General features: G+C 48.4%; 1 protein-coding gene across 21 annotated transcripts in view; it reads right to left on the reverse strand.

Annotated features, from left to right (window-relative positions):
- DNM2 (dynamin 2) overlaps positions 1–13,252 on the reverse strand; it is a 79,775-nt gene that overhangs the window by 26,798 nt on the left and 39,725 nt on the right. For all 21 annotated transcript variants that reach the window (XM_074338180.1, XM_019744863.2, XM_019744854.2 and 18 more), the window contains 4 exons: positions 9,615–9,775; positions 6,511–6,653; positions 2,140–2,275; positions 567–634 (listed from right to left, as the gene is read on the reverse strand). In XM_074338180.1, the coding sequence (XP_074194281.1) occupies positions 567–634; positions 2,140–2,275; positions 6,511–6,653; positions 9,615–9,775 (508 nt within the window). The remainder of the gene's footprint in view (positions 1–566; positions 635–2,139; positions 2,276–6,510; positions 6,654–9,614; positions 9,776–13,252) is intronic.

A 13,252-nucleotide genomic window follows, 5' to 3' on the forward strand; every position in this document is an offset into this window, starting at 1 on the left:
GCACGGTCAGCAATTTCACAAGCACGGGGCAGGTTCCCAAGAAAGAACCAAGGTCATGGCAAGTCAGACGCCTGTATCCACTACCTGAAAACCCCCAGGGTAAGCTGAGGACCCCGTGGAGATGTGGGAGTGGACGACTGAAGTGACGGCTGTTGTAGGAACACGAGGGGACCCAGGAGGCTCACAGGGGACAGATGCTGGGTTCCTGTCATCAGGATTCAAGTCTGGCTCCCCACCCTCAACTCCCAGGACAAATATGAAGTGAACCTCCTTGGCTGACCATGGTAACTAGGGCTCATGCCAACCGACTGGGGGGCTTAACCAATGTTTAATCCAAGGGCAGCAGGCAGTCCTGTGGCCCATGACAGACTCACAAGGACCGAGCACACCCGCCTTCGAGTACACCAGGAGACACACAAGGACAGACTTACAGCTACTGAGAACCACCCAGGAACCCTATCAAGGCCTCACAGTCAGGGCACCCAGAGGTTTCGGGGGACCAACTGGCTGGAGGGTGGCACCGCGGAGGTGAAGGGAACAGTGGCGACACTCCCTGTGGAACTTGCCTGACTCCGTGAATGTTCTTAATGGCGTAGCTGATCTCCCGTCGTAAGTCCTTCTCATCGAACTCCATCTGAGAACAGAGAAAGCAAACGTATGCAAGGACGTACAGGTAATCCCAATAGGTGTGTGTTCAGGGAATGTTACCTCCCGTGTGCATCTGCATTCACGTGACAGAATATTAAACTGGTCAACATTTCTAAAAATATTAACACATTGCGTACAGATCACGAGAATCTTCACAAAGGATTTAAACCCTGCCATACGCAACGTGTTAAAAACTCAGTATCAGCAACAATTCTGTGAAACTAACACTCTTGTTCTTTTAGAGGAAACATAAATTCATATAAACTTTATGAACTACTTGCAGTACAAATCAAGAACTTCCTAAAATATATCTATATTGTCACTTGGTAGTTTTTAATGCACTAGAAACTTATCTTGAGGAATTAATAATTAGTTCCATTCATAGAACTATTCATAACTGCTGAAAAATATGAAAACAGCCTAAACATCCAAAAATGGTAAACTGGTTAAATGCATAATAAGACATCAACAAAATAAAATATTGTTTTGTCACTGACAATGCATGAAATGTTTATAACTAGTTTCAAAAGATGGCCACCACACGAAAACAGCAGGGGCAGAGACACATAATTTTTAAAAATATACAGAGGGTGCCAAAAAAATGTATGTACCTTTTAAGAAAGGAAAAAACTGTATACCGATAACAAAAGATGAATACAAGTCACGTTTGACTTCTGCAATTACAAGAGGTGCTCAAAGTGGTTATCATCAGTCTAATTTTAATCAGTTTTTTCCTTTCTTAAAACGTGTATACATTTTTTTGACACCCTCTGCATATGTGCACACAAGTACGGATGAGTGAATATATGTGCCGTGCTTGTGTATGCAGGGGGCTTCCTCATTTGCATAAAAATTCTGAAAGGATACACATCCAGGTGCTAATAGTTGTCTGTGGGTATTAAGATTATAAGAGTTTTTTTGCTTTTAGCATTGATCTTTAGTTGAAAAGAATTTTACTGGTGGTTTTTATCAAAACGATTACGTGGGCTCCATAAAAAGTAAAACTTCAAGCAAAATTAAAAAAATAAATCTCAAATCCCAGCATCAAGAAGTATTAAGAACATCCTTGCAGAGGTATGCAAAGACACACATCCGGACATACATGTGCGATTTCATATGGAAGGATATTATACGTATTATCCATTGCACATGCTGGCTCCATAACTTGCCTTTTTGTATTCTCTTTCTTCAACATGGTGGGGACATTTTCTCATATGAAATTACCTCTATTTTCTATGTATTTTGCAAAGAACACATACTGGTTTTTGTCAGAGGGAAAAAAATGGAACATTTTGTATAGCTCTGCCAGGAATCTGTAAACTGCCTGCTCAGGGAAGGAAGCCCGAAGGGGACGCCTCCCCCAGGCCACTCTGCTCTCAGCGGGCTCCGGCCTGGAGGCAGGAGCTCAAGACCTCAAGCCCTGGGACGAGGCTGGGCTCGAGACTGAGCAGAAGGGTGCCTGGCAGAGACAGGAGGGCCCAGCCACGCTACCTTCACCAGCTCAAAAGGAAACCGCTCGTGAAAGATGCGATTGATGCGGGCACCGCCAGAGAGCTCCAGTGTGTCCACTTGGTCTCCAGAGCCCTCGATCCTCTTTTCAAAGTCCACCCCAAACTGCTGGACCATCCTACAAGGAAAAAGAAAAGCTGAATGTCAAAGCGGAGGTTTGGACGCAGCTCCAGCGTTATGTCCCTCATCAAGCTAATTTACATCTTTTCACTTTTTAGCAGCAAAATGTACACACAGGTGAAAACAAAGAAACAAAATTCAGGGGCTGTAGGTGGCAAGCATTCGCTATACACCAGGCCTACTCTGTACTCCTGCTATGATTATTCGTTCATTGAATCAAAGGGGGTGGTTACTACTCCCACTTTGCAGATGACAAGAGGTACAAGGGTCATCTCTACCCTGAGGCTTGGCCTGATCCAACAGGACGATGGCCCCTCCACACAACTCGGGGGGCTTCCGCTGGTTCCCACCATCCCCAACCTGTGTGGGGTGGTACACCACCACCATGGGCTGTGAGGCCTTGGATGGGTGGCTCTGTCCTCTGAGCTTTAATTTCTTCATCTGCAAAGTAGGTGGATTGTTACAGCACCTCCACCCAGGGTCACTGTGAGGAGTCAAGGAGCTTCTAGATTTCATCTACTCCAAGAAGTCATCGATCCTAAACTGTACCATCAGTCTATGCACCCACAAAAAGAGAAAAAAATGCTGTCTATTGATGGTAATTCACCTAAAACTTCCAAATTCAGAGAAGTGAAATTTTTATTTTTAAAAAGTGCTCCTATAATTGACAAAATGTGCTAATACCACGTGTGGCCCCTTAGAATCCAGATCGTAAAAAGCGTCGCCGAGGAGCACTGTGATAATGTGAGCAGCAGAGAAGAACTAAGGTCTTTAGTAGCGTCTTGGTTTTGCTTAGCACTTCTTTCTAATCACTCCCCACAAGTCCCTTGCACTGTCTGCCTTAATCATTTCCTTACTTCTGTCTTTCCAATTCTTGATCTACTCAAGTACAGCACACCTCGGAGATACTGCAGGTTCCGTTCCAGAGCACCGCCACAAAGCGAGTCAACGAATTTTTTGGTTTCCCATGGCAAGTTTGACCTTTACATTATACTGCAATCTATTAAGTGTCCAATAGCATTATATCTAAAAAAACAATGTAGATGCCTTAATTAAAAAATACTTCATTGCTAAGAAACGCTAACCATCATCTGAACCTGCTGCAAAAGTGCTGATAGACTTTCATGATGGAGGGTTGCCACAAATCTCCAATTTGTAAAGAACTCAGTATCAGCAAAACTCAATAAAACAAGGTATGCCTGTATTGTGCGGGGTTTCTCCGAAGGGGAGCTGCTTCAATGGGGACCAGCCCCCACGGGGCCTGCAGCATGGAGCCCCCAGTGCTCTAGCAGAGAGAAATCTAGCTCTTACGAGCAAATCCAGGAGATGTCAGTGTACTGCTGGGGTGGCCAGACCCAGCGCTATGAGCGCCAGTCTCCCAGGGGCCCTAGAGTACAAGCCACGCTCACAGAGCACCCTTACCATCTGTCACTGGTTAAACTGTGTCCCCCGAGCTCATGTTGATGTCCTAACCTCCAGGACCTCTGAATGTGACTTTATTTGGAAACAGAGTCGTTGCTAATGTAATTCATTAAGATGAGGTCATATTAGAGTGTGACCCTAAGCCAAGGTGACTGGTGTCTTTAGAAAAAAGGGAAATTTGGATGCACCCAGGGAGAAGCCATGTGAAGCTGAAGGCAGAGACTGGGAACACCGAAGACTGTCAGCAAACCACCGGAAGCCTCCAGAAGGAACCAACCCTGTTGACACCTTGATCTCAGACTTTTGGTGTCCAGAACTGCAAAACAATAAATTTCTATTGTTTAAGCCACCCAGTTCGTGGTGTTTTATCACAGCAGCCATAGCGAAGGAATACAGCAATTGTCCAGGGCAGGGGAGATTGACAGATGACCAGCAGTCACCAGAGACGAGTGGTCCTGAGTGTATAGCCATAGTTGCACGTCTAGGAAACAAGCATTTCTGTTTCTAGTTCTAGAGGAGAGAGATCCATGTGCAAAGCAGAAAAGTTGAGGAAGGAGAGTAAGCCTGAGAGATGCTGCCATCCCCTCTGACTGGGGAAAGAACCTGCCGGGGTCTTTTAAATGATCTGCATTCTAGTCACAGCTGGTAGGTAAAGAAAGAGGTTGTACAACTTCATTCCCTGACACGGAGTGATGACCAAGCTGTGCTGGGGGGGGGATGAAGCCAAATACAGGACAATCTATCATAACGTTGGTGACAAAAGTAAAAACGGTCAGCTTTTCTGTCACTGGCTTCCTGTGGGCCACATACTGCACATGCCTGCAGACATGGGTATCAGTAACACCTTCCTGCAGACGGTGTAAGTGACACAGATTCAAACTTAAGTGCTGCTCGACCCAGCGACCCCTCTTAGGAGTCTGCCCTGCAGAAATCCTCCCATGTGCGCTCAACGATGAATATGAGAAGCATCTGTTGAAGCAAAAAATACCCAAATGTCCCTGAGAGGCGTTGGATCACAAAAATAACCTACGGGATGGGCCAGGGGGCCAGAAGAAATGGAAGGTTCTCAGTGATGCTTCTGTCATTTGTGCTTATTCTGTTGTAAGGCAACAACCTGAAGACGGAACCAGGGTGCAGAGCAGGGAGTTTTCAGCCTCTGCATCTCTTTTATAGTAAAGGCTGAGGAGAAAGTTATGCAACAAGCCATTCAAAGGGACAACCACCAGTGGAAAAGGAAGAAACAGGGTCTCCGCCTGTCTGTGTGGCCTGCAGGAGCCAGGACCCACGGATAAGATGCTAAGGAAGAAAGGCCCAGCCCTCCCGGAGGCTGCAGAGTGACAATAGAGCACTTCCATTGTGATGTCAAAACTACCTGCAGGGCCCTGGTGGAAAAGGACAATTAATGTGCTAGGCCCCGGAGGATGTGGACTGTCTGGAAAGCATCCCCTGGCCCAGTCCTACCAGGCTTCTCGGACAGCATTGAGCAGTATTTCCACAAGATCCCGCAATGGCCACGAGATAACAGCCACTGCTGTCATTTTAGTGGCAAGGAAAGTAAGGCTCAGAGAGACATGGTCACCTGCCAGTGGTTGCCCAGCAGGCCCAGGCTTACTCCCAGGCCATGGCTTTTGCAGTATGTGGCCTCTAAATCTCCTCTTAAAATCTGCACAAGACCATGGTTCGCTCTGTAGAAAGCTTTGCAGAATGCAGTTGAGGTTATCTGGGCTTAAAAGCATTCTCACCCTAATCCTACCACCATGCACTGCCATGTGGCCGAGAGGGTAGGGGAATGTCAAGCCTACCATGGTCACAGGGGACAGTGTCCCTCTGGTGTGTCTGTGGGAGGAATCTCATGCATGGAACCATCTGCCATATGAGCTGCCAGGGACTTTCTGGAACCCACTATAGCCAAGCCCTTCCAGCACTCAGGGTCCCCGGCAGGGCAAAAACCAGGAGTCCAGGAGCAGGAGGGGCCCCAAGAGGCACACCCACTCCCCAGCCTCACAGCTACACAGCTGCAGTGGGTCCCCCATGACTCTGATCTGGACTGAGAGTCAGGCTGTGGATTCCGAGACCAAGCAGCAGCAGCTGACACAGGGTCCGGCTCCAGCCCCCACTCCCGCCCCCCCCCCCCGCATGTCCTCCTGGCAGCAGCCAGAGGGCACATGTGAGCACCTGAGCCAGCCCATGCCCATCCTCTCCTCAGAAGCCTCCATGGCTCCCACCTCACTCAGAGCAAGAGCCCAAGTCCACCCCATGGCCCACAAGGCCCTGCACACTTGGCCCTGAACACCCCCGCTCCCTACCTCTTCCCAACCCTTCCTTATTCACTGTGTGCCAGCCCCATGGCCCTCCTCCAACATTGCCGGGCACAGTCCTGCCTCAGGGCCTTTGCACTGGCCAAGCCCCGTGCCCCAGGACTCTACATAGCTTCTTCCCTCACCTCTTTGCCTGACTCTCACTGTCAGAGAGCTCTTCTTGACCTCTCTATTTGCCCACCCTGGCACTCTCTGGCCCCTTCCCCACTTTAATATTTTGCCATTTCACATACTGTCCATTTTCTGATTTACTTATTTTCTGTCTCATCCCTCCCTCTCCCCTCTGTGAGCACATAGGGCAGGGGTGGGCATCTGCCCTGTTTACTGCAGGGACCGCAGTGCTCAGGACAGGGCCTGACACACAGGAGGCCCTTGGGAAATGTTTGTTGAGTGAACGGATGGATAAATGAGGATCGGTGCCCAGCCCGACCCAGGACCCTGTGGCTGGGTGGAGGTCCCAGTGAGCCAGGCTGGGGGATTGCAGGATACATACTGCAGCAGGGCTTTGGTTTTGCGTGTGGGGTCGTCGGGCCGGAAGTTCTTGTACTCCTCCACCTCCTTCTCCAGAGATAGCAACTGGCTCTGCAGCTTGCTGCGCAAGGTCGGCAGGGACTCCCGGATGTGGTTTGTCAGTTGCTGTAGGAGAGAGGCCAGAGGTCAGAGGTCAGTGTAGTCATGAGGAAGGGGCAGGCCCGCTCTGCCCACCGAGGGCCATGCCACAATGGCCTCTGAGCCCAGCACCCTGCTCACAGCCTCAAGAGAAAGCTGGAGACTCGAGAGAACATCCAGCTGGAGTCACACTTGTGCCATGGGGCAGGGAGAGGCGGCACAAGGCCGTCCACAGCAGTGACACACTGCAAACAGCCCGCAGGGCCTCTGTAGCACCGACCAGCTAGGGTGCTCACGCCATGGAAGACACGCAACCGTGTGCAACGACTGGGCAGAACGGCGTGTGCTGACCCAGAACAGCCACCCACCAGCGCCGCTCAGTGAAAAGCCCAGGAGGCCACCGCAGGACCACGGACTGAAGGACCGACTGACAGGCGACCGTCCACGCTGACTGCAGGACACCAGGTGGGTGTGCAGGCATGGGGATGGGCCTGACAAACTAAGTTGGACACGACTCCCCAAAAAAGATACAGAATGGATGCATGAAGTGCTCCCTCTGTGAAACAGAGTAAGAACATGTTTTCATTTGCAGAAATAGAGAGAGGGAAGCTTCACAGGAAACAAATGCAGAAGGAAAGGGCAGAACAGAGCAGGGGGCCAGGAAGGAGACCTTTCACCGCAGCCCCCTTCCTTCCACTGCTCTGCTTTTGCATCATGTGGTTTTATTAGTCACATATTTTAAAAGGAGACAGCACTGCAAAAAAGGCCAGGGCAAAATGAATCTCAAGAGGTGTCCTTAGAGAAAAAGCCAGGTACAGAATAGTGGGTAAACACCTTACTGCCCAGGTAGGAAAGAAAGGCGGGAAGGAGGGAAGGGCGATACAGATACTTTGGCCCTCCAGGCCCCGAGTGTCTCTAGAAGGAAGTCCAGGAAATGATGCCACTCGCACCTCTGGGGAAGGGACCCATCATGGGATGGGAGGAAGTGGAACATTCACTAAATTTGGGCCATATGCATTCACTTTTTTCTTTTTTAACTAGTATGGAGGTGGGGGAGGGAAAGAGAGGGAAAAGAAAAGGAAAGAGGAGGGCAGGGAAAGGGAGAAGGGAAGGAAGGGCAAAACAAAAGCCACAAAATCAGCTAATACCCCAAAAGCTAAAACCTGCATTTTGTTGCCATCTGACCTACAACAGTAAAGAAGTTACAAAGTGTCCATCAAGCTAGACATAGGGCTGAAGGAGCATCATACTCTGTGGTATGAATCCGGGCTAGTGACCAGTGGCCTAAGCAGGCCCCCCGCCCCGCCCCGCCCCCCCCCCTCCTGTGGGAGCGGAAGGTCTCTAAAGGTCAGGAGCCATGCTACATGCTCTGCAGACCACTGTGGTTTCCAACAGCAACCTAGAGCATTACAGCAACTCCAAGTAACTCCTGGGGAAACGGAGGGGTGGAAGGACAACTGCTCCAGGAAGCACCTGATATGGAGCCAGGCCCCCAGGAGGCCAGCGGGGCTGCAGGCCCTCAGAGGAGGCTGCAGCGACCTGCAGGGGATTTTACTTCCAGGGAGTTTTACTTCCCGTCCCATTCCTCCACGCCGCTGCCCAGGCAGACGTGCTTCCTTTCCTGGAGGGCCCCTCCTACTGGACACTTCCTTCCCTCTTTGCTCCCCTAAGCTGGAGCCCGCTCTCTTCCTGGCACCCATCACTACCGAACACTTGATCAAGCATTTATCTGGTGACTTGTTCCAAGTCTGTTCCCCCATTAGAAATCTGCCTTCCCAGAGGACAGGGTCCTGCTCTCATGTTGCCACTGTGTCCTCAGGGTATACATGAAGGAATGACTCTTAGATTGTAGCTCTGAGACCCTGCCACCATCCAGGAAGCTGCCATCAAGTATCAAGGAGGGAATGTCTTGCAACCCCAGACAGGCAAATCAGGACAGTCCGTAAGGACAAGCACTGCCTGTTACACTGTGGCTACATAAACCCCCATCAGGGACGTTGAGTAAATCAGCACATATGCAAAATGATGTTATTAACGGCTGCCTTTCATTGACTAGAAGAGGAGAGGCCATCCCAGTGGCCTCCAAAGTGAGACTGGTTAAACAGATTGGGGCCCATGTGCTTAGGAAACACTACACAGCCACAGCAGACAGAGGAGGGCTCTTCCTGCAGGAACAGAGCTCCAGGAGAAACTAACTGCTGAGTAGAAAAAAGCAAGGGCGGCATCCATGACTGTGTCATCATTTATGGTAAGAGTGTGATTCGCAAAAGTCCTTTTTGCTTTTATGGACAGAAAAAAAGTTGCGTAGTACTAACAGTGGTGCCCTGTGGGTTGGACAGAGGCACTTCACTGTACACTTTTTATACTGGTTTTGTTTAGGAACCCTGTGACTATATATACACACACACACAAATAGCGAGAGAAAAATAGTGAAATGCTGGAGTTATTGACGTTTGGTACGTCCTGCATTTCACGCAGCGTCTGCACTGAGCACTTAGCAGACGCCAGCCTGAGGGGGCGGGGATGGTGATGATTCCCGATTGATGGATAAGGGAGGGCGGCTTGGAGAGGGTGGGCCCCTGGTCCAGGGCTACTGGGTCAGAAGCTGACCTGGGCTTTTTTTGGACCCAAGAGGGTCAGGCTCTGAAGTCTTCCCACTTAGCAACTATCTGCTATTACTAGCTGCTCTGCTTTGGTGCAGGCCAGGTGTTCATAACCCAGGTCACCAACCTCAGGAACTGTATGCAAACTTCTGGATATGTGACTAAATCATTACAATGATAATTAAAATAATAGAAATAGAAATAATAATAGCAAGGGTAATAACATTACTGGTACCAACTTACTCTTCATTAGGCCCTGAATCAAAAGTGGATTGAACCCATTCTGCTAAAACAAGAACTGCTCTAGACCAAGGCCAGTGCCATCGTGGACGATAGCTATTGTGCAGTGTACAGCATGCACAACTGTACAAAACCACTGCCCTACCTGATTCAGAGTCTTCTGTAGGTGTGGAGTGCCCATGCGGTCAGCCATGTGCCGGTAGGCTGGGTGGGAGAGGAAGAACTTCCTCTCGGCCGCCAGCGCCGCGCGAATGTCTTTCTTGCCCTCGATGTCCTTCTGGCTGCGGTTCACCACACCAATGTAGCCTATGGGGAGAGAGGGTCAGGGTAGAGGCACTGCCAGGGGGGCCAAAGTGCCCAGGTGCCCACTGCAGCCCAGGCACACAGGGCCAAGCAAGGTGCAGGTGAAGACGTGGATTCTATCCTACAGGTCACTGACAGTCACAGGCTGTACGTATTACTTAGAAAAAAATACAGAGAATGCAAATACCGGGCAATCGAAAAGCAACGTTAAGTGTCTTCAGGAAGATTACATCACATCCAGCCTGGTTTGAGGGGGGTAGATAGAGACAAGCTTTGGAGAAGCTGAAAGCCACAAACTGAGCTTTAAAGATAGGTAAGAAAAACGTCTCAAAAAGTACAATTTGGGGACAGCTAATTTTGACAGACATTAAAACCTATTCTAAAGCTATTATACTGCAAAAGATTGGGTACATTGGGGTATGTAAGTCCAGAGAGATGAATGGAACAGAAAGTCCAAAACCACCCAGCAGCAGGTGGGCGCTAACAGCTAACACTTCCAACTCTGGAGGAGGGAAGCTGGATTATTCAATGGTTGCTGCTGGCAAAACTGGGTGCTTCCCAAAATTGATTCTTGAGGGATCATAGATTTACACATAAAATATGAAACTACAGAAGTATTGGGAAAAAACATGGGTGAGTTTTAAAAATGTATTTATATTAAAATACTCTGAATGAAACATCTTAACAGCTAACCATGAGTACATGAGAAATGGGACTTGGGGAAATGGGTTGAGAGAGTGTCTCCTCAATTGAGAACCTTCAGTATTATTTTGGAATTTTTTTTCCAAATGTAAGAAACTATATTTTTCAGGCTAAAAATGCCAGTGTGAAGAAAAGATCTGTACTATTTGGACACAAAGAATAGATAGACAAAAACATAAAAAGGAAGAGAAAAAAGACAGGGGAAGCAGGATGGTTGGTGTTCAAAATGCCAGAACCGCCAGGAGCCCCCGGGCGTGGGCATGATGCACCGAGCGCTACGGGTGTACGAATGGGTGTCATGGGAAATAATGAAGTCAGCCTACTGGTAGGTGCTCAATAAACAGAGGCAGTTATTCACTGTTATTAATATAATTAAAGTTGGAAAAGTAGACTGGGGATAGGTGGCAAAAGACCTGTTCTCTCAGCAGTGGGGGTCTTTCAACGTTTCTCTTGGGAAGAAGGGGAGTGGCACCTGCTGAGTCTTGTGAAGACCTGACTGCTTTTTGTCCACTCCATATTTGTCAGTATGTCCACTTTACAGATGGGGGAACCAAGGCACGCCCAGAGAGGATCACAGAAAGGATCAGTAGATCCCAGATCTGAACCTAGATCCATGGGAAGCCCAAAGTTTCCAATCACCTGTGTCATCGTGAGCAGAAGGAAGCAGCTGGGGCAGAGCGAGGCATCTGGCTTGGGTTTTGGTTCCTCTAAAGGTGCCAGGGGTCTGAGTCTTTCATAAGCCAAGAAAAGGATACGGGGCGGCCGGATGGCTCAGTTGGTTAGAGCACGTGCTCTTAACAGGTTGTCAGTTCAATTCCCACATGGGCCAGTGAGCTGCGCCCTCCACAACTAGATTGAACACAACTAGCTGCTGGTGAGCTGCTGGTGGGCAGCTGGATGGCTCAGTTGGTTAAAGCCTGAGCTCTCAACAACAAGATTGCCAATTCAATTCCCACATGGGATGGTGGGCTGCGCCCCCAACAACTAAGATTGAAAACAGCGACTGGACTTGGAGCTGAGCTGTGCCCTCTACAACTAGACTGAAGGACAACAACTTGACTTAGAGCTGATGGGCCCTGGAAAAACACACTGTCCTCAATATTCCCCAATAAAATAAAATAAAAGATAAAATAAAATTGGAATGCCCTAAATATTAAAAAAAAAAAAAAGAAAGAAAAGGATCCAGCTGGAGGGATTGTGAAAGCCACAGGACAAAGGAGAAAGCTGAAAGAGAGCCTGAGGTCGTAAGTCAAGAGGAAGCATATAAGTGAACGGAGACAGGAAGAGCCACTTTCCTGGAAACAAACAGGAAGGCAGAGGAGGCAGAGACAGTGAGTAAGGATGAAGGAAGGTGAGGAGGTTCATGTCATCTGGCAGCAATGCTGAGCCCCACTAATATCCCTCGGAGTCTAAGATGGTGGCCTGAGACGTGTGTGAGGGAGCATGGGGGCAAATGGGATCTGCTTCCCTCTTCAGCACAGACCCTTCCTTCCTAAACCTCTGACATCAATTTGCTCTTCAGCCTCTGATCCTTGCAACCAAGCAGGTTTTTGGGTTTTGTCCCTAACTACATTCTGTCCTGATCTGCAGCCACCCCATGTCACTTAGTGTCTCAGCAGTGCTGAGGGAAGGTGGCAATCAAGGTCTGAATGTTTCCCCCATGCCTATACCAGATATTGCAGAGGGAAACTCCGGGAGCAAAAGATAAGACCTAAATGGTGCTGGCAAGGTACGAGAGCCAGAAGGTGCCCACAGCTGAGAGCTGATCCCAGAGGGCAGGAATGGGAAAGGAAGGAATGTAATTAGGGAAGAAATGGCCTAAAAAAAAACAAAGACCTAGATGGACAGTCAACACTACGCCACAGTGAAAATCCAGAACCAACCTAAGTGTCCAACAAATGGGGAATAAGTAAGAAACAGCCAACACACCTCCATATAAGGGAATCCACAGGACCTTTTGAAATCATCTTGATGAAATCAAAGATGTTGAATTCATCTTTGAATTCATCTTTGAATTCAACATCTTTGAATTCATCTTTGAATTCCCTGTTGTGGGAAAATTCCCTGTTGTGGGAAAATGTTCTGCTATTCTGCTATGTGAAATGGAAAATCAAGTCACAAAGCAGCACGGTGCTGGAGGGCTGGCGTTCAAAACCAGCTCTGCCACTTGCTAGCCGTGAGAGCTGGAGCAAGAGATTTAGCCTCTCTTTGCCTCAGCTTCTTCATCCATAAAGTGGGAATGAGAATAGAGCCATCGTGTTGGTTATCAGAATGAAGTGGGCTCTTACACATCAAGAGCTTAGAACAGTGCCTGGTAAATACCAGACACTTAATAAATAAATGTTTGCTATTCTCATTTTTTGGAAAGGAAAATACTTAGGGGACCCGTCCAAAGATCTGAACCTGAAACTGAGCCTAATCAGGCCTCTGTCTAGATCTAATTAGCAGTTTACATGGACCTACCATTGGCCAAACCCCGAGTGTGGGATGTGATCTGGTTTCTTCCACAAATGAATGTTATAGAAAAAACAAAGGGCCTGGGAGGGGGAACTGTTCAAACAGAAACTTAGGTATTTATGTGTAAAATGATATGATGCCTAGGATTTGCTTTATAATCCCCCAGGAAGACAATGACAACAGAAGGTAAGGACATGCGGGGGATTCAAGATGAGCTGTGTGTTGATAACCACTGAGGCTGAGTCCATAGGGGCTTCTTGCACTTCTTTACTTTCAAGAATGTTGAAAAATGTTCATAATACAGTGGTACCTCGGTTTTCG

Source organism: Rhinolophus sinicus, linkage group LG07, assembly GCF_036562045.2.
Source record: "Rhinolophus sinicus isolate RSC01 linkage group LG07, ASM3656204v1, whole genome shotgun sequence".
Classification (NCBI taxonomy): domain Eukaryota; kingdom Metazoa; phylum Chordata; class Mammalia; order Chiroptera; family Rhinolophidae; genus Rhinolophus; species Rhinolophus sinicus.